Raw genomic sequence first — 22,308 nt, 5'->3', positions numbered from 1 at the left:
AGTAAAATTATTACATCTAAGTTTTAATAATTACATCTAAGTTTTAATTTTAATTACATCTAATTTTTATATTGGATGTGCAAATTATTACATCTAAGTTTGCACATCCAATATAAAAATTTGTATTAAAAAGACTCTTAAGACTCACTCTGTCCTTATCTGAATTTGTAAACACACTTATAAAAATATAATTTTACATATAATATTCCTTTAGTTGTGTTGTTATGAGGACTGTGCAGTTTGTTTTATTTGTTTTACCTGAGAAAGGCATCTGTGCTAAATCCTGAACCAGTCAGACCACAGAACATGCAGTACATGCTGCTCAGAAACTGAACGTATCTGTTGGCATGTTGGTTCTGTCAGCTTTCAGAAAAGCAAAGGCTAGTGGTCATTGCTCCCAGCTAGCATTCCAATAAACAGAAAACCTTCTCAAAAAAAAAAAAAGAACCAATAAATTAAAAAAAAATTGAACTAAGCATGCTCAAAGCATTAAAGAAAAACAAAAAAATGCTAATAATAATTTCTTATAATGGTTATATACACTGAAGGTCTAATCTAGCTTACTATTCAAATTATTCAGTGTTCTTCAATTCCCTGTGGCAAAGTGTCAGCTAAAAGAGAAGAGTAATTCTGCAACAGTAGATTCAAAAGTCTCAATTTCCTTGAATGAAGTGATGACCTAACTAAATATTGTTATCTCCTAGACTACCTGATCTAAACAGTGTTCCTATACAACACAGGATGATTCCCAAGCAGAAGGAACACGTGCAAACCTGTCTTTCTTCTCTCCCACCTACTTAAAATGGCACCACATACCTTACACAGTATAAATATGCATCCTTGGCTAATTGCCTGGATTCTGGAATGTGAGCTTCATTAGTCCTATCAAATTTATCCCTTTGTGGCTAAATTTATCTCCTGTTGACACAGATCATCACACAAATGGCACTACAGAATTTCTTATACACTTACATACCTAATGGATGGGCAATCAACATGTGGTTTTTGTCACATGTGGCTTATGAACAACCCTCTTGTAGTGCTACCTGCTGATTCACAAGCAGCAGAAAATGTCCACTAATGTGGGGGCTACTATATAATTCAAATTTCCAGATAGGGTAGAAGGATCTGCAGGGAAACCCCAGGACCCAGCAGGCTCCCAGTTCCAGCACTGTCCATGACTGCATCCCTGAGGAGTCACGCACACCCTCAGCTATGAGCTTTGCTCACCAAGGTGTCTGGGATGAGTTTGTGGGTCATACCTACGGGAAGAGTTTACCATACAACTCTGAGTTAGTAAGGCTGCCTCTTCCACCTCCCAGTTCAACCAGCCTTACTGAACAAAAAATAGATCTCTTGTACCATGTCAAATATTATGCCTTCTGTAAGGGGTAGATAGTATTGAACAACAATGTTACTATCATGTAATGACTATAAATAATTTTGAGTCATTACATAAGTACCTCGCATAGCTAATTTTTCAATTTCAAAAGAAGATTCTTTGGGTAGAATTCTATGGTGGAGATAAAGGTGATAACAAAATAATGATAACAAAACCCAGCATACTTCCTAATCACAGAGCCTCATTTTTGTTATATGCAGCAATTGCCTACAAAAGCATGTTAAGTTCTAACTGGTATTAATATAATTTATTTTGCCTCAAACTCTTAAAAAAAAATCCCACAAAAAATAGACAACAGTATCATTTTGCTTATAATTTTTTTTGCCTCTCTTGTTTTCTGTTCCTCTAGATTTTCTGTGTTTATGGCTCACCTACATGACATTTTACTGGCTCTTCAGTGCCAACTAATTTATTCCAGGTTATGATTATTAATCCAGTTGTCCTTAGATATTTTGTATTTTATAGCTTCTAACACAGTAAGAAAACACTGAAATCCCTGAACAGCACTACAACTGTTCCTAATGAAGAAAACAAAAATAATTTTTTCAAATACAAATGCACACACTGACAATTTGTTTTGATTATAAACCAGAAGTTTAATGGAAGATTCAAAAAGGATAATTTTCCATTGATAACTTTTTTGTAATTTTTTTTCTTTTGAACAAACACAGCTACAGAGAACACAGATGCAATTACCCAAACCATTCTAAAGTAAATGAAAAAGACTGATTAACAAGATTAATAATGGCGTAAAATTTTATTACCATACCAATCAAGATGAGCACTTTTGAGAGCCCGTAACAAGTGATAATACAAGAGAGGATCATTAATTATTTACCAAAAGTAATTACCCAATAGAGAGAAGAGACCCACCTGGGGGTACTTCTTTTTGTACGGCTATCGAAACAGGGCTGAATAGAATCAAGAGAGTCACTAATTTCACATAGAAGGCCAATTTCAGAAAGATCCATAGCATGCTTACCACACACCTACAATCAAACACCCCTGGAAATGATGCTCAGACACATCTCTTTTGTCAAAGTACCCGGGGTCACAAATTGGGGCATTTCATGAGGAAGCAGAAAATCAAACACATCACTGGCACCCCTGCAACAAAGAATTTCTTAAATTAAACTTCCCAGCTGATCTTGAGAAAAGCACAGGCATGCTGACCTAAAAATCTGGCAAGTGTTTTAAGAGTGAGCAAAATGACACAATCAAACACCAGGGAAGTTTCTCAAGTAAACAGCAATACTTGCACATGCAGCTCAACATCCTTGGAGCCATGGCAAACATTCACTGCTTCAGAGGCACGTGAGTGGCGGAAGAGGGGGAGGGAGAAACAAATAATTTGCATCAGGAGAGGATGTAAATAATTCTTCCAAGATTCTGGAGATAACTAGCATGTCATCCTGTTTTTCAAGGTTAAAAATGAAGAAAGTCGTGTTTCTGTTATCACTGTTTTCATATGATTAATATCATTAAATCTTTGTATTGCTTTCAACAAGACATGGTATGCTATTGTGGGGAAACCTGTTTATTTTTTCTAGTAGACTTGAAGAGGTAAGAGAGGAAGAAGAGAGAGAAACGAGAAAAGCTGTGTGCCCATACAAAATGTAATGGTTATAGCAATTTTATGAAAATAAGCTACCACCAACATGAATACAATCACTTCTCTTGCTTGTTTTTTTAAATTTAATGGATGAACTGTTGGGCAACAGAGGTCCAAGCCTAAAGGCTGCATCAGAACTAATAAATGTTTATTTAAAAGACTGTTAAAAAAGGAAATACCTACCCAAAAAGATTAAGGAACATCAGGAGGAGTTATTAAAGTGTTTATGATAATTTACCAACTTCTAGTTACCTTCTCAGTTAATTGTTTCTGTCCACACTTTCCTTTAAACCTCTATTGTGCAAAGTATTATTAGATATAACTATTTAAAACATTTCCAATGAGATTCTTGTGCCTGCTCACGAATGTTGCTAGAGGAATTCATTCTGTGAAAATCCAGGATTATCCTCTATTCTGTTTTCTTAACTTCCTCTGAACCATCTCTTTTGTCATTTTTAGAATTTTCTCTTTCTTGGAAATGAAACTATTTTTGAAAGTACTCTGGTCTGAAGATAACCTTGCTAGATCCCTAGTTTTGCAAGCATTGGTAATTGATAGTGGTATGACAAAAATAGTAGCATATTATCAAAAATACACCGTATTTAAGGAAACTCTTGCAAAACAATACCTACACACTCCAATAGGAAATGGCATAGAATAACTTCTATTTTGTTTGCTTTCTTTGTTCTCATATTGCTCAAACACGAAAGAACAATGCTGTTTCAGTTTTGTTAAACAGTTCACCACTACAGTTAAGACTAATTAACATATAATATCTATGTTCACTTAATCCTGTGAATTATATAAATAAGCTTTCAAAAGGTGTATCCAATCTTTTTGACCAACTACTTAAAAATAGTAATTGTATGGTTAATTTGTTATAGCCCAAGAAGTCAAACTACTTGTTGCTACTAAAGACAAGCATAATCTCAAATTTCATATTGCTGGACTGCATTGTTCTTTATTATTTCAAAATGCTTTCAAATTCATTCTGCCTAAAAATTCATACTTCTTTCTTCTGTAACTCAATGACTTTTACTCTTGCATCAAATAACCCATAGCAAACACACCATAAGATTCCCTGCAGTGATTTCCTACTTTCCAGATTGTGTTAAACTAACTAAAGATACGTTCCTTTAGCTCAATGATTAGAAAGTTGAAGGACACTTTCTGCCTGTGGTTGATCTCAGTAAGATTAGTGACAGGCTCATCTAAACCAATCAGACACAACTAGAAAGGAACAGTTCCAAATATTTACCATATAAGGGTCCATAGATGGCCTGTCTCCCTTTATTAAAAGCAAAACAAAAACCCCACACAATTCTGACATGAGTACATCTCTTGCTGCATTTCTCAGTGACATGAAACCAGCTGAAGTGATTTGAAGCTATAATCCCAGTAATTTCTTTCCCTCCCCACTGCTATAGGGAAGAATCCTTAGAATTTCTGAACCTAATGATCTGTGATTCCTAAGAAACAAGTCACATAACGTCAAGACTTACCTCTGAAAGACCGAAAAAAAAAGCTCTAGTTAAGTTCCTAGCTTCAAAAGAGTTCTTCATACTTCTCTCCTTCACAACTTGGAAAATTTAGCATCAAATTAAGAAGATATTATTACACATGAACAAAAAAAAAATTAAAAATTTGATTATTCTAGTCTAAAGGCACACAAAACCAGGTCTTAGCAATGACATGGAAAGTAAATCCAAGTTGCCACGTGATCTTATATTCCTTCTAGTCATTCTAGCACACATTGAAAACTTTTGAAAATATCTTCATTTAAAAATATCTTAACTTTTAAAATGCAGTATAAGTTTATCTGTCCTTCTCAGAGTTACAAGTATACATCCCAGAGCTTTTAAGAAACTAGGAATCTTTAGATACTTTGGCTTTAGATTTCAGATTAAGAGGGGAAAACTTCTATCAGGTTGAATTAAGTCCCCCATTGCCTGCATCTCATAGAATCATCTATATCATTCTAACTTAGGCCATTTTACAAACCCAGTATTTCACTGGGCATCTTTTAATACTCAGAAAGAGTAAACACAAGTAAAAGGCCTATAAAACAAACTTAGTATGAACAGCATGAAGTGCTTCCAAAGTACTCTTAAATTAAAAAAAGAAAAAAAAAACCCAAATACTTTAAAATAGGATGTAGTAGACAGAAGTAATTGCTGTAAACATTATTCTAGCCTCAGGGTATTTGACATTCTGTGCTTTTTATATGAACAAGAATCTGTTCTGAACACTGACCTCACAGCAGATGCCACTGTTCAGACAACCATTGGCTACTGCAGAACTGCAAATGTGCCAAAACCTGATGTTTGAGAAATAAAGTACATCTGTCAAATTCTGTATCGCCACTGCCAATTTTGCTTTCTATGAGGTTTTTGTATTACAAAAACAATCAGTTAAACACTTACAGCAATATAAAGAATTGTAGATAGAATTTTCCATGGAGGTAGTGTCTCCAGAGGAAAGGATATATGGTCAGTTGCTTGGCTCCCGTCTCCTGTGTTTTAGCTATGCTAACAAATGTTGACAAAAGCATCAAAGCACAGTATTAAACATCTAATTCTGTTTTACAAATTGCTTTTCAGACCATGATTTTACCTAATATTACAGACAAATTTATCAGCTGCTATGATGCTGGAGAAATCTGGATATCATGACTAAAACAGAGATGCTGATGGAAAGAGCACTGAGAAACAGTTTGAAGGATATGTGCTTACGACTGATGCTTTACAGAATGCGGAATTTGAGGAGGAGACATGTAATCTTGTTATTACAAGTAAGAAAAGGGCTCCCAGCACGTTCTAAGCTGAATTTCAGAACTGACATCTAACTTCAACTAATTTAAACATCATTTTCTGGTGTTAATAGGTGTTAATGCTGTAATCCAAAAATATTCAGCTAGCAAGAATGCTGCTAGCAAAGGTTCTGCCATTGAAGCCTGTGGTTCTCGCAGCTGCTACCTGAATGTTTTCTGAAGAACACTGCAAAGAACTAGGTTGTATCGTGCTATGCAACGACTAAAGAACATATAAATCAACAAAAAATATAAAAGAAGAAAATATAAATTCTCATCTCTGTTTTACATCTGGAAAAGTCGTATGAAGAGTGGCTACTTATGATTTCAAAGTTATAATTTCAAAGATACATTTTTATTCTACACTTTGCAGAAGAAAAAATCTAAAGCAAATTAAAGTAGTGATTCATTACAAAAACCTCTGTTGGCTATAACTTGAATAAAATGTGGATAACTTTTGTTTACCATTTGCTTCTCTCTCAAATTTAAGGTTTCAAATATGTGTCCTCTAGAGGTTATTTTTTTCCTTTATGTAAAGACAATAATTGTAAGGAGCCCTGAAAATACTACTTGTTTTTCTTGTGGCAGAATATAAAACAATTGATGAGTGATGTTTACAGATTTCTGTCTGCACACAATATTTGACAATGTCCACACATGTGTCTGGCCCAGAGCTTCTGGGTCTGCATGTTCAAAACCAATTAATACATATGAATGATGCTTTTTTATTTGAATATTTTATTCTAAATTTTCTTATAATTTTTCAAGCCCAAAAAAACTATATTATTTTCACAGGTGGATTTTTTTAAAGTAGTGGGAGTACCAACTGCCAGTCAACACAACCCTTACAATACAAAACATACATAAAAACTTGAACAAAGTTACATTTCTCAGGATGCAATGCTATATTACATTAAACTATCCTCTCTCCCTCAAAATCTAGGCTGTATCATAATAAAAGGTAAAGAAAACATTTAACTATGTGGAGGACATTCAAAATAGTAAATATGGGGGTCTATAGCTAAGTAAAACTCACTGACTGAAAATATAATTGCCTTCCTGTATCACAGTCTGAAAAAAAAGCATTCAAACATCTGATTCTAAGAACAGGCTACCATTAGCCCAGCAAACATATTTAAATTAATATCTTTGCTTACCTGCTGTGCTTTTCCCTTTTTTTTTCATTAATATTTAAAAATCCTGGATTCTTTTACCATTTAAATATACAATTGTCCCTTTCTCTGAACTGCAGGAAACCGATTTGCATCTAAGAACCTATGGACATTCGGAAAATACGTACTCATGCTCATGTAAGCCTAAGTAAATACAATAAATAGTATTAATACTTACACACATTTTATCAAACACTTCAAACTTTTCAACTCAAAATCTGTTTAGTAAATTTTTTATCTGTACTTCTCTATAAATAAACATTGCAATTGCACCTGGTGCTTTATGCAAGTCAGAATTATATTTCAGTATTAGGAGGGCAAAAGACAGCCACACCTATTTCCCCTACACTGGAAGGAACCGGGTCACTTTTCCAAGCTACTGAAGTCAAGATTCACCAAGGGATAAAAGCAAAGAAAAAGCAAGCGCAGCTGGCTGAAGGTTTTCTTCAGTGGCTCACCTTTTCTACCAGGAAATAAAGCAATAACAACACACTGGAGGGGAAGTGAAGCATTACGACAAAGTAGAAGTTTTCCATTCATTCTTTACCCTATTATTAAGATGTCTGAGGAGCAGTGGAAAACAGTTACATTATTACATTACCCACTGTCCTTATCAAAATCCAGCCTTTAAAACTGAGGCAGAGAAAGCAAGTACTTGGAAACATTTTGGTCTTCAGTGTGCAGTCTGGTTTGCTTCGGTATTACCACCTCCATCTAGGTTAGATCTAACCAATCCCATTTACTAGAGAAATGGGAACACTGAGAAAGTAGTATATGCTACAGTTTTACGTGGATAACAAACAATAGATTCATTAGGTACAATTTGGGAGGCTCTATCTGCCTCTCTTTTCTGAATAGAACAAAACAGACAATATATTCCTCACAGGGCAACCATCAAAATTCATGCAATATATTAGGACAGAATGAAGCATGTTGGGAGATGGCTTTAGTTTCTTACGTATAACCAAAAATTCTCCCTCTTCTACACATTTAACACATTTTCTGGGACAGACTGGAACAACAGGTATATCATTTCTTTTGCTATTACCCTTACACTTGAAAAGTCAGGTAAGCTTTTTTCCACACCAGGATTTAATACTGTGGGAGAAGAGAGAATTTTGCCTCTTATGAGAATAGAGAGGGTTAAAATTCAGGAAATTAACAAATGATCATACCAAATTAGATTGCTGGCTCCTCTCCTTATTTTTACTTGAAACATTCTAAATTGTGAATCTCCAACAAGACTGTTAACTCAACAGTCAGAGAGCACAAAAAATAAGTGCACAAAATACTTTAACTTCATTGACTACTTAATCTGCTACGCAATATTTAAATAAACAAACAATAAAGTACCTCTCAGCAAGACTGAAAGCACTTATTAAGGCATTTCTATTTGAGTAACCAAGGATGAAGCAAAGCGTAACAGTCTTCATTTCACAAGTACTCATGGACAACATGAAGAACTAAATCGGCAGCTCCCTTAGAATCACAGAATAGTTTGGGTTGGAAGAGACCTTAAAGGTTGTCTAGATCCAAACCCCATGCCGTGGGCAGAGACACCTTTCATTCAATCAGGTTGTTCAAAGCCTCATCTTTCTTGGCCTTGAACACCTTCAGGGATGAGGCACCCATGACTTCTCTGGGAAGCCTGTACCAGTGCTTCACCACTGTCACAGTGATGAATTTCTGCCATGTATCTAACATAAATCTACCCTCTGTCAGTTTAAAATAGTTAGCCCTTGTCCTACCACTGCACTCCCTGATAAAAAGCCCATGCCCATCTTTCCTGTAGGCCCTCTTTAAGTACTTGAAGGCTGTTATATGGTCTCCCCAAAGCCTTCTCTTCTCTCGACTAAACAAGCCTCTCTGATCCTGTCCTCGCAAGACGTGCAACCCAGCCCTCTGATCATCTTTGTGGCCTTCCTCTGGACCTGCTCAAGCAAGACCATGTCTTTCTTACGCTGGGAGCCCCAGAACTGAACACACTACTCCAGATGGGGGTCTCACCAGGGCAGAGTAGAGTAGCAGGGCAGAATCGCAGAATCACAGAATCACCTACCTCAAACTGCTAGCCACACTTCTTTTGACATAGCACAGGATATAATTGGTTTTCAGGGCTGTGAGCACACACTGCTAGCTGTTATGCAGTTTTGCACCCACCAGTACCTCCCAGTTCTTCTCCACAGGCCCACTTTCAATCCACTCACCTTCCAGCCTGTGCGCATGTTTGGGATTGCTCTGACCAAGAGGCAGGACTTACACCTGGCCTTGCTGAGCCTCATAACATTCGCAAGGGCCCACTCTCTGGATCGCAACTCTTCTCTCTAGAGTATCAACCTCAACACTCAGCTTGGTGTCATCTGCATGCCTGCTGAGGGTGCACTCAATCTTACTATGTCCTAGACAAAGACCTTAAAAAATACTGGTCCATATACAGAGGCCTGGGGGACACAACTCATCACTGATGTATCACCTATATATTTAGTCATTGACTGTAAGTCTTGAAGTATGACCATCCAGCCAGTTTCTTATCCACATGGTCCACATGTCAAATCCATGTGTCTCAATTCTAGAGACAAGGATAAAATCATAGAATCATAGAATGACAGGTTGGATGGGACTTCTAAGACTATCTGGTCCAATCTTTTTAGCTGATATATAGTTTAAATGAGGTCACCCAGCATCCTGTCAAGCTGAGTCTTTTAAGTGTCCCATGTAGAGGAACCTACCACTTCCCTGGGCAGATTCTTTCAATGTTTAGTTGTTCTCACGGTGAAAAATTTTCTTCTGGTATCCAATTGGAATCTCCCCAGAAGCAATTTGCACCCACTACCCCTTGTCTTTTCCACATGACTCCTTGTAAAAACAGAGTCTCCATCCTCTTGGTAGGCACCCTTTATGTACTGGTACATTGTAATAAGGTCTCTCTAAAGCCTTCTCCTCTCAAAGCTGAATAAACCCAGTTCTCTCAGCCCTACTTCACATGGTTAGGCTTCCTAGTCCTCTGATAATCTTAGTGGCCGTTCTATGGATCCTCTCCAGTCTGTCCGCACTTTTTTTGTATAGCAGGGACCAAAACTCAACACAGTACTCCAGCAGAGTGGGATAATGACTTATTTCTGCTGGTGATGCCCTTCTTGATGCACTCCAGCATCCTGCTGCCTGTCTTTGCTGCTGCAGCACAGTATCAAATGCTTTGCACAAGTGCAGGCAGTTGACATCAGCCGTTCTTCACTTACTCACCAATGCTGTAAGCTCATCATAGAAGGCCACAACAGCAAAACTTAGAAGAGGAATGAAACATACAAACCCCAGCTTTCAGCTGTATGATCACAGGGATATCTTCATAACATGAAGATAATATAACATATTGAAGTATTTTGAAAATTATATTTCGGCAAAATTGCTTCCCCAGATGTAACAAATCCCTATTTCTTTTCCTGTGGGACAGATTAAAGTCCTTCAGAGATAAAAGGTACAAAAATAAATACAAAAACATGCCTTTTCATCCAATTTTTTTTTTAACTGAATTTCATTCAACAATTTGACCACAGAAATACAAAAAACTTCCTAAGGTTGGTTTCATAAGATTCAAAAAAACTTCAACTCCAAAAGCTCTTTTCAGAAAAAAAAAAAAAGTCAACCAACAAACAAATTAAAAAAAAATACAACAGTAGCTATACCAGTAGTACTTTTGTACTTGTACTTTTATTAACCACTGGGGTCAGATTATCATATCTGCTGCAATCTCAAAATGGCCATCATGTGAAGAAATATATTTGGATCACATGGATTGCTGACTACTTAACTATGTTTGTTTTCTAAATAGGCTGATAACTATTGCATTATATCCAATTACATGCCTACAGTGACCCTGTAATGCATCACCTCTCTTCTGTAGCTATGGTCACTGTTTCAGAACATGTTCTCTTATAAGTCCCATAAGAATATCACAAGAGTCTGACAAGGTTCTAAGCAGACTTTTATAAAAAGCCTGGGGAGCAGCTTTTTACTTAGCCTTCCTCCACATTTTCATCTTGGCTTCAATTTTTAAGGAGGCCCAGGAAGACACAATCTTTCAGGTTCACAAGGCCACAGTCTGCTCAGCACAAAAGCAGACACAGACCAGCACTGAAACTCTGCACAAAACTATGTAAGTCAAACCAATATTTCATATGGAAACAGATCGCTTTGGTTTTGCATAGACAGGAGAGAGGTAAGCTTTCAAAAATACTACATCACACCAGCAGTAAAATTCAACATAGGCAACGGTTAATTCCAAACCACTAGCATAAAGTACAAACATAAAGTTTTTCACACATTTGTTTAAATATACCTGTTTTCCTTCCTTCCTAGACACAATCTCAATATAATGCCAAGTTATATAAAGGACAAAATCAGCTACAGAGGAATATTTCTTTTAAAACAAAAGTAGCCCATCCCTTACTGCACAGGTTCTTTCCTTCATCATTCTCATATAAACATTTCCAATTATTTTGATGAACTCTTGGGTTTTCCTCTATATTCTCACCTTGTTGGAGGTCTGATGTTAAATAAATGGCATAGCTTATAGTCGCAGTAAAACCATTTGAAATGGACTCAGTAATTACTCATTTTAACTTCACTTCAACATCCAGAATTCTTTATGATCAGACATGAAAACATGCAGTCTCCAAGGCCTGGAAAAGGGTTGTTCCACAATCCAGAACAATCCAGGAATCCTATTAAAATATCAGTTCTCCTTCCTTTTTGTCAGCAACCAATTTGTAGTAGTATGTTAGTGCTAGACACATGGTAACAGTCTGGAATTACAGTTACTCATTAAAGTTGAAGATAGTTTTGACGCTATAAACACCTCTTTTTCACCACCTTCTCCAGACTACTGTGTTACAATTAACATACTGACTAAATGTTGTTCAAGCTAAAAACATCTCCTGAAAGTTAAGGTTTACATTTAAGGAAATTAAAATAAAAAATTACATAAATAGATAGATAGGTAGATCAATCCTGTTACAATTTCTTGAAAAACACCTGAGATTCAGATTAATTTACATCAACCTCTTCAAAGACTACTCAACCACCTTAATTTCAGGAGAGAGGGAAATAAGAATATGATGCAAGCTAATATTAGCATTTTAAGCCTGAGCAGAAATCCATGTTCCTCTCTCACAGAAATGTCAGGTAGTCAGAAATGTTCTTTTAAGAAAACAGAAAAGGATAAAGAAAAAATCACAAATACACCCTTCACCCACAAGAAGCCTTATAAGTCTAGAGAAAAAAAAAGCAGCCAAACACCACTCATCCTCTGTCAAAACCTTCTGGACACCATGCAGGTTTCACTGGTTAAATAGTCCACTTTGACCAAGCATGAAGTACGAAGTTTGACATAATTAAAAATGAAAAATAATTTTGAGCCTGACAAAGTAATTTTTTTTTACTTTAAATACAACACAAATAAAGCTTTTAGAAAAATTAAGACAGTTCCTAAAATTTCTAAAAGCTCTAGAAGTTTCCAAATTGCATTGAAGGTTAATGGTGGTATGGTAAACCCTATGGTGATCCTCCCTGAAAGTACCAGTATTCAAATAAGAAATCCCTTCTATACTACAACCTCACTATGATGAACCTGGAACAGATATGTATAAATTCGCTATTGAAGATGCTTAAGTTCCACAATCACAGTGTTTCAAACTGGTTTAGGTGGGGAAAATTGAATAGATAAAACAATGCAAAGATAAAGCCAATTCCTGGTCTTTGATTCAAAATGCAAAACTACATAGTCCTCATTTCACTATGCTCATTTACTCTTAAAGGCAAAACATCATAACAATGTCATGACACTGTTGCCAAAAGTACAAGAGACTGAATATAGAACAGAAGACAGAAATATTTTTCTAATTAAAATGTTAATCCAGCAAAAAGCTTCTAGGTTAAAAAAAAAAAAAAACAGAGTTCTTCCCTGTCTGTATGCAACTTATCTTTGTTCTGTTTCTTAGCTTAGTTTTGCCCACAAGATATTTATCACATTTTTGGCACTATGTAGTTCATATTCAGAAATCACCCATTAAAACACCTTATCTCTACCCTTTGCAACTGCAATGCTAAGGTAAAGAGGACAAGTAGCTTTCAAATGTTGAAAGCATCCTTTTTTAGTGGCTTCTGCCTTTGCTCCACACATGGGCATACACGTGTACAGGTGCAAAACTGTAATAACAGCTACTTCTTGTAAGGTGCTACAGGGTAAGTGTACATTCTGTTAGCAAACAAAAATGCTTAAGCATTTATGAACTAGGGAACATGCAAATACAGAATTTAGCATTCAAACAGAGAGCTCACTTGCTCATAAACTGAGCAACTTTAAAAACCTAAATACCAACACAAATATTCCAATGAAAGCCAAAGGTTCTGCAACATCTAGCAACTGCTCTTTAATATTTTGAAATACTCCTCCTAAAGAATTGGAAACACTTGGTTGAGTCAAAAGTAACGGTATCAAACAACACTCCATAAGCCATATCTAGGGCTGATGTAATGCAGTCATCATTTATGGCACCTAGCCATATAGGACTACGAACAAATTGAAGCACGGATGCAAGTATAGGTTTTGTTTAATAACTCTGATGGATATTATCAGCTGAGAATGGACAGTCCTGCTAGATCATCCACTCCATTCCCACACCGGTCCCAAAATGGTCTGTAAGCGGCACATATAGTGCTGCTCTTGTCCACCTCAGTAAAACAACGTGCTTACGGTTATCTAGCAGAACTCGTTGTTAAAATCTAATTTCCCCCTATATGTTCAGTTCAAGCCATACAATTTCTTTTGTCTTCTATCTTTTTTCTCCTATTTGTAGAAAATGTCACTGCATGTCAAACAAAACTAGTGATCCGTTCATCCCACAATTTATTTCAAGGTACCTAGTGCAGCACCACTTAATATATATTATTTCCCAAGGGTATTGAATTGTCTCTTTTCTTTCCATTCTCATCATCCAGGTAACTTTCCTTGCATATACATGTTCAGCAATTATGCTGACTGCACATTTCTCTCAAAAGGCATAGAAAATACATACCGTTAAGACTGAGAAGGGCCTGAAGAGTTTAATTACATTTAATAGATGCATGACTCAGATGCACATGGCATTATTCACTGAGTCTTCTAAACTAAATGCTACTTTGCTTTAACACTGCTTACTAAAACAACTCTTACATCTGGGACACAACTGCACTTTTAGGGTGCAAGTACCTTAAGGTGTACAACGGTAACTTGTACTTGAGCTGTTACGGGGAGATGTAGACAGGAACAGAAACGTACAGGGAATACTGCAGTTGCTAAATTCAGCTAATGCCTTACTAGTCTACTCACCACACATGACCCCACTAACAAATTTTATCACGTTTTATCATCTTTTTTATCACAGAAAAGGCATACTTTATTATATTTTGTAGGAAAATAATTTAGAAGATGACACTGGAGAGCAGCAGTATTAAGTATTTCTTAATACTTATTATTAAAAGTTCAAGATTTTCAAAACTCCTTATACAAAACACATGCTTACCTAATAGCTACACATAATTCTTTAATCCTTAGGAGACCTACTAGCAATATTTCACATTCTCTGACATCTTTGTAAAATCTAGTGGTGTTTACTTCATGCACCCAATGTGAATTTCTACACCAAGAGAGATGCATTTTAATACACAGGTTCCATTTTTTAAAAAGAAGTAATTTACAGGGACATGAGACTGGAACATGATACAATTTAGGTTATAAAAAATTACATCTCCACTTTTTCAAGGAAATGTTCATCAATCAGTTCTGCCATCATTCATTAATAATAAGATAACAGAGGATTCTATATCTGTACCTAACTGTATGATTATTTCATCAACTCAATTATTGCTGGAAATATTCATGAATAGGGCAATATTTTTGAATCTGTGAAATTTGGCATACAGTTCTGAAAATGGAATAAGATAAAATTTCAAATTAGACTGAAGCCACGAAAGTATAGTTTGAGTCCCTCTTTCCTCTTCATCTTAAGGAGGCAAAAGCTATCACAGAAGAGTTTTTTATTGGGGTCACACAGAGAGCAATAAGTAATATTGTCAGACTTGTCAGAAATTGTACTATCACATCAGTGCTAAAATACTCCTATTCCTTGTGTTTATCTCTTTACTTGCTATAGCTCTTTTTTCATCTGAATTTGGATCTCACAAATCCTTCATTTACCCATTTGCACAACACGTCCAGGTGAAAATACAGATGAAGGATTCAGATGTAGTATCAGTTTCTGAATAATCTGACTTTGTCTGGTGGAACAGAAGAGGAAGTACAGCTTCTTTCCCTGACACATGCACAAATTCAGATGTAGCATGTGAAAACGTGTGAAAATGCTGACAGCTTAAATCTCTAGTGAGCTGCAGGCTACGAATACTCAGAGACCTGTAACTTAGGCAAACGTAGTCTCACTTTCACAATTTTAGCAATAGACATCTCCAGTGAAAGGCCTTCCCCTTCCTAAATTTTCAACTCTTCTTTACAAAGAAACTAAGGAGGCTTAGGGCTTTCATGAAAGCAACGTCAGTAGAACTTTTAATTGCGTTTTCCCCATACATCAGAACACTCAGAAATGGCTGTACACATTTGCATGAAACTTTCTTAAAAACATTTGGTTGAAGTCAGGTGCCTACTATGGTAAAAAGTTAGCCCAAGTTCTTCTCTTCACCAAATTTGTAAGCAAAGAGCAGCTCTGCAGAAAAGAATGAGGAAGGGCAGAGTTGGTAGACATGAAGCTGACCATAAACTATATGTTCCCTTGCAGAAAAGAAGGCAAAAGGTATCCTGGGCTGCACTAGACAACACACTGCCAGCAGACTGAGGGAGGCGATCCTCCCCTTCTACCCAGAACTTATAAGGTCATGCCTGAAGTTGCATGCCTAGTTCTGGGCTTCCAAGTGTAAGAAACACAGACATGGATGTATTAGAGAGAGTCTAATGAAGAACCACAAAGATGATGAGAGAACTGAACCTCTCTTAGGAGGAACAGCTGTGATACTGTTCAGCCTGAAGAAAAACAGTCTCAGGGGGGATCTTATTAATATATGTAAATATCCAAAGGGAGGGTGAAAAGACGACCAAGCCAGGCTCTTTTCAGTGGTACCCAGTGACAGGACAAGTGGCAATGGGTGCAGACTGAAGCACAGGAGGTTATCTCTGGACATCAGGAAACACTTGTTTCCTGTGAGGTGACTGAGTACTGGCACAGGTTGCCCAGAGAAACAGTAGTGTCTCCATCCTTAGAGATATTCAAAAGCTGTCTGGACATTGTGCTGAGCAACTGGCACTAGGTCACCATATTTAAGCACACAGTATTGTACAACGTGACCTCCAGAGGTCATCCTCAACCATGAGGATGGTGACTCTGAGATTCTAATGAGAAAGGGAGACGGAGTCTTACTTGAAATAACAGGAACATCAATGACATGACAGGTGATGATGCAAAAGTAATACATCTTCTTGCAGCTTCACACCTTCAGCTGACAATATAAACAAGAATCCATTTTATCTACTACAAAGCTCAAAAGACAAAACCAATTATTAAAGTAAGAGAAGAATATTTAAGCCTTCCATCACAAGGTGAAATTTCTTTGAGTTTGTTCAATTTTATCATTACCAGCCACACCTATATTCAGCAATATAGTCATAAATCTACCAAGATCTATCAGAAATATGCTACAAAATTATATTGAAGGATACAAACTGCTTTTAAGATGATTCTACATGAAGCAAGTACAGGCATGGTCATATTTCAGTGCTTCTTGACTAGTTGAACTGCATTATATCACTACTTGTATTCTAGTATTTTGTCCTCATCTCACTTTTTTTCCTACAGTCTTATCTAAAGTGCTTCCCAACTGAACTATTTTGTACTTATAACTGTAACATGGTGAGTCTTTCAAACATAGAGATTGTGAGTGTATTCCAACTTTCAGTAGCTGTGACCAGCTTAGTTTCTGACTTTGTTCAGTAGAAGAGAACAGTGGAACGAAACCCAGTGGATTTTTACTTGGTAAGTATTTTGGTGGAGAAAAGATAAAGGTAGATCGATAATATAATTTACTAGTATGTCATGACATGCAAGTATTTTAGAAGGATACTTCCTTCTCCATATGAACTACTTCCTAACACACCAAACACCGACACCGCACTCCCTACCACCCTTTAAGGAATGTTGTGGACATAAAAAGGAACACTGTAGCAAACACGCTATTTAAACATGAAAATAGAATAGAATATAGCAAATGAGAGGCATAAAAAGTCTATGAGTACAATGACGAGCATGAAAATTCAGTTTACCAATGGTCTACCTTTCCCTACACCCCCTTTCAGACCTAAATCTGCCCACATTCAGTCAGCCTATAAAACACCTGCACAGATCCATAAAGTCTTGAGCAGAGCTAAAAGCTGAGTCTACTACAATAATTATAACGTCACAAATAAATTTTAAAAATCCAGTTTAGGTCCTCTTGTTAGGGTATCTACTGTAACCTCTTCTACATTTTTTAAATTTGCAAGAGTAAAATTAATAAAAACCAAAAACACTGTGAGAAGAATCACTCTAAGAAGACTAGTTCCATTAAAGCATAATATATTGGTTTATAGACCTCAAAAAAGACAAAATCATTAAAATGGTGATAGCCATTGCCTGTGAAAACTATGCAAAGAGGAAACTGAAATTCCACAGGAACACTCAACTGAGAATGCAGTAGCAAAGCATGTCGTCCCCAACAGACTAGCACTTAATTGCAAATGTAGCTAGAAAATAGAGTTCAGATCTACCGCTATTAACAGATCCTATTTATTAGTAATTAAAAGATCAAATTTGGTGTAGTATCTGAAAGACTTAAAAACCAGTAATAATAACAACACACAATTTAAACACTCAGTTTACTTCTCCTTCAAAAAAAAAAAGGCAAAGGGTTTTTGTATGCTCCTTTTTATCATATGGTATGCCACTATCATCCTAATCCTAAATTCACAGTCATACTTGGTATATGAAAAGAATAATTTTTATATCTTAATTTAATCTAAATTTAGATTAATACAATGCAGTGTTACAGACTTACAGTAGTTTTTAATATCTTCTTTGTCAAACATTCACATAACCTGTGACTGCTTAGTAAAGTATAACTTTAATCCCCACTTTCCCACTGTCTTGCATTACAAATGCTAGAAAAACAACAGGAGCCTTCTCGGGCTGATTATGCTCTTGACCCTAGGAAATGCTGTCAATGAGGACAACTGATTTTAGTCACAGTATCACTATGTAAATTTCAGACTAGAGGCATAAGCCAGTGCCAAATTCTGTTATTTCAAGAGTAAAACTATCTCAATAACTGTGCAATGAAATTCATGTAACTGAGTATACAACGTAAAAGCCAAAGGAAACTAAACTACTCGTCTGTTCCAGTTCTCAGGCCACTGCAATATATCTCACTTGCAGCTTACTTTTTCAAAAGTTAGACTCTATATTCTGTATTTGCATATAAAAAAAAAAAAAAGAAAGTAAGGAGCCATTTTAATTCCCCACAAAGGGGAGCTGCTTGCAAGAAAGAGGGTTAGCAGGTGCACAGGGCCAGGATAAGCATGGACAGAGCCGAGTGCCACTGAAGGTCATCTTAATCTCTGTCCTAGGAACAGAGTTGGTGGCAGGGTTAATGGACAAGACAGATTAGTTTCCCCATGCAGGATCATAGCTATCATGGCTCTAGTGGCCTTTATCATAAACAGATACCAGATATCCCCAGACATCGGTCTCCATGAGCCAGTCTGTTCATTCTTAAGGTGCAACGACAACTTTTCCAGTGACGCTGGACCTGCAGGTGTAGGCTGGCATCACATCTCATCCCCTATAGCGCCCTGCTGTGCTTTTGAATCACCTCCTTGCATAGGATCCATAAGTGGTGCAACAAGAGAAGGCAAAGTACCCTAACATAAAAGTTTCTCTCTCAAAATTAAGAACTTCACTTTGATCGCTCGGCTAATCTGCTTATGGATGTTGAGTTACCACTGAGGTTAATGTGAGGTGAAAATACATGGCCAGGAGAACAGGAGACCAGCAACAACCCATTCAACAGCAGCCTGAAGTCATATGGACAAAAATGTTTCTAAGTTTATTTCAAGGAACCCTGTAGTATTTTATTATTCTTTTTTTCCTTTTCTTTGAGGCGATAAAACACACACACACACAAAAGATCATCAACTTTATTACAAATGTGCTATTACTTATCCAAAACTCATCCTCAAAAATCAAGAAAAAACATGAATGAGAATGATTTATGAAAGCCGTGTTCACACTTGCTTTTCTTTAAGGCACATACAAATCTGAAAGTAAGTTCATTTATTGTGTCCAGAGAGCTGACCAGGTCATCACCAGAGAGCCTCTTTTTATGTCCTCTCTGGGTTTTGGAGGGGTTTTGGGGTTTTTTGCCTCGGCTAGAGTCTGAAATAATAGCCGGGCAATGGCAAATAGATGACCACGCAAAGCAAACTACCTGTAGAGCACGGGAAAGGATGTGAATTAACACCCAAGCGAAAAGCAGCGCGACGGCCCGGCTCGGCACGCTGCTCTCAGAACCGAACACCCACCAGAGAAGCGCAGGCAGGGGACTCCCAACATTGCTCTGCGTCTCGCAGAATTATATTTTTTTCTGCCCCGGAGAAGGCTGAGAACCTCACCCCCGGCCCTCGGCAAAGCTCAGCATTCCCGTAACTTTTTGCAGTACAGACTCTCCCATCCTCCCTTCCAGAGAGCTGTAACACCAGCCTGGCGCGGGCTCCCACGCAGCCTGCGGGCAGCGCCCGGGCACCCACCTGCCGGGGCGGCGCTCCGCGGCCCGGGGCGAGCATCCCGCGGCCGCAGGTGCCGAGCGCTCCCCCGCAGGGAGGCGGGCGAGCCCCCGCCGCCACTTACCTGCGCGGCGGCGAGGAGCCCCAGAGCGAAGAAGGAGGCGGCGGTGCCCCGTCGCTGCCCCGCTGCCGGGCTCATGCTCCTCCCGCGGCGCTCCGGCGCGATGCACCGCCCGCTCCGCAGCCGCCCCGGCGCGTCAGTGCGAGCGGCGCGGGGTGCGCAGCGCCTCCGGCCCCCGCAGGGCAGGGAGATGCGCGGGGGCGCGGCCCCCCCCTGCCGGGTGCCGGGGAGGGAGGCGGGGAGCCGCTGCCGGTCCGCCCCCGCCTCGCCCGAGGCTCCCGCGGGGCTCCGGAGCGGTGCGGGGAGCGCGGGGAGGGACGGAGCGGCGAGGGCGCGGTGTTTGGGGGCGGATGGCGAGATGCAGGCAGGGACGGCTTTTCCTGCGGGAGGCAGGCAGGGATGGAGCGAGCAGGGAAGGATGGGGCGCGCAAGGAGGGATGGAGAGATGCAGGCTGGGATGGGGCACACACAGAACGGATGGGGAGCGCAGGGTGGGATGGGTCCGCAGGGTGGGATGAGGCGCGCAGGCAGCGATGGGGCGTGCCGGCCAGGGTGGAGGGCACAGGCAGGATCGGGTGCGCAGTTTGGGATGGGGTGCGCAGTTTGGGATGGGGCGCGCAGGCAGGGATGAGGCGCGCAGGGTGGGATGGGGAGGCGCAAACTGGGATGAGGTACGCAGGGTGGGATGGGGAGATGCAGGCTGGGATGGGGAGCGCAGGAAGGAGACGGTGCACGCTAGTAGGGATGGGGAGCGCCGGCAGGGATGGTTAAAGCGACAACAGAACGCATAAGGGTGAGATGAAGTGGGAAGAACAAGGCAAGCAGATGTAGCCAGTCACACAGACACACGGTGAGAAGATCCAGGGACAGGCTGCCTCCCGTCATAGTGTCCGGGTCTGCTGTCTTTGATGTACCTGCCTCCTAAGCCCATGAGAATTTCTAGGACACATAAGACGAAAACTTGGTCTGCTGTGACGCTTGCTGCTCACTTTTGCCTGGAGTTAAAGGCTGCAGGTGCTTGGTCTGGGGAGCAAAGCCCCTTCATTCAGCTCTCAGCTGCCTTCAAGCTTTCATTTGAAGACATTGGCTGGTACCTGCAACTCCAGCATCTGCTAATAGAACAGTCAAAACAAAAGCTGTGACAGTCAAACGAGAACATCAGCCTCACCAAATTTGTGTTGGCTGCTTGTGAAAGGTTTGTGGCAGCTCCTATAATTTGCTTGCAAAACCACAAGAAAATATATTGTTATTACACCCGTTTCTAAAACTCCCCCCATGAGCCTATTTGAATGCTCCCATAGTATCTAGGCATATGTATTTACATACTTGAATTATCCCTGGAAAATGCACACCTCATTGGAAAGCCAAATAAATCATATGGGAATCCTAAATAAAACTATAGGTTCTTGAAGCAGTATGTGCATGGACTAAAGCCCGACACATTTCTCTTCATCTTTTACGTGTTATGTCAGCCATTGTTGACAAAGCCTTTGCACCGTGCTGAGAAGACATGTTGGGTTTAAGGCTCAGATCTGTCTGTGAAATCATAACAGCTCCTTTACATTGAGATTTATAACCTGTTTCATCTGATAATCTGCTGCAATCTGTTACTTATACAACAAACAGAAGTGCCATGGTTAACATTTTAGAAATGCTCTTTCAAGTACAGCTACGTAGAGCACAGTAGCTTAAATTGAAAAAATGCTTTCTTATTCAAGTACACCCTGGAGTAATTGATGAATATGCATGACAAATGAACTTAGGAATTTTTTGTTTTCTTTCTAAAGACATGAGGTTGGGTAAAGATGTAAACATTCTGTTGTTCTTGGGTTTTTTTTAGCATGTAATTATGGAGGTTAAGGCTCCTGTATGTATCAACCAGTGTGGTCTAAAATATGTCATAAATGCCATATGATCCAAGAAACAAAATTTGGCTGAACAAAATATGATATACAATTTGTCAGAAATGACATGTTGACAAGTTTCATGTTGTAAACTATGCTTATCTTTTAAGAAAGGAGGAGGACATTTCCTGGCAATTGCCACTGTCTGAAGGACCTGAGGCTTCAAGGTAAAACCAAGCTATAGAATAATTGTGAGAAAATGCTTTAATGACATTTAAACAGTTACTATTTGTTTATGAATTCTGTGTTATTAGTGTGTAACTTTCTAGCTACAGGTGATTTTTGTAGTCCTTTGATATTGAACATGTACTATTGTGGTCTAACAGCAATGTAGCAGAAAAGAAAGTTATTTTTCCTTGCCCAGAACAGTCTTTCTCAACAATGGCTGACATAACACATCAAAGATGAAGAGAAATGTGGTAGCCTTTAGTTTAT

At 38.6% G+C, this 22,308-nt stretch overlaps 1 protein-coding gene across 3 annotated transcripts in view; it reads right to left on the bottom strand.

Moving 5' to 3' along the window:
* Positions 1–20,132, bottom strand: part of ADAMTSL1 (ADAMTS like 1) — a 391,465-nt gene extending 371,333 nt beyond the window's left edge. For all 3 annotated transcript variants that reach the window (XM_054053917.1, XM_054053919.1, XM_054053918.1), the window contains exon 1: positions 19,973–20,132. In XM_054053917.1, the coding sequence (XP_053909892.1) occupies positions 19,973–20,047 (75 nt within the window). In that variant the 5' untranslated portion in view covers positions 20,048–20,132. The remainder of the gene's footprint in view (positions 1–19,972) is intronic.
* Positions 20,133–22,308: the final 2,176 nt, after the last annotated feature.

The sequence above is a fragment of the Cuculus canorus genome, chromosome Z, assembly GCF_017976375.1.
Source record: "Cuculus canorus isolate bCucCan1 chromosome Z, bCucCan1.pri, whole genome shotgun sequence".
NCBI lineage: Eukaryota > Metazoa > Chordata > Aves > Cuculiformes > Cuculidae > Cuculus > Cuculus canorus.
The sequence above is the reverse complement of the archived record's forward strand: the minus strand, read 5'-3'. Positions and strand labels throughout refer to the sequence as shown.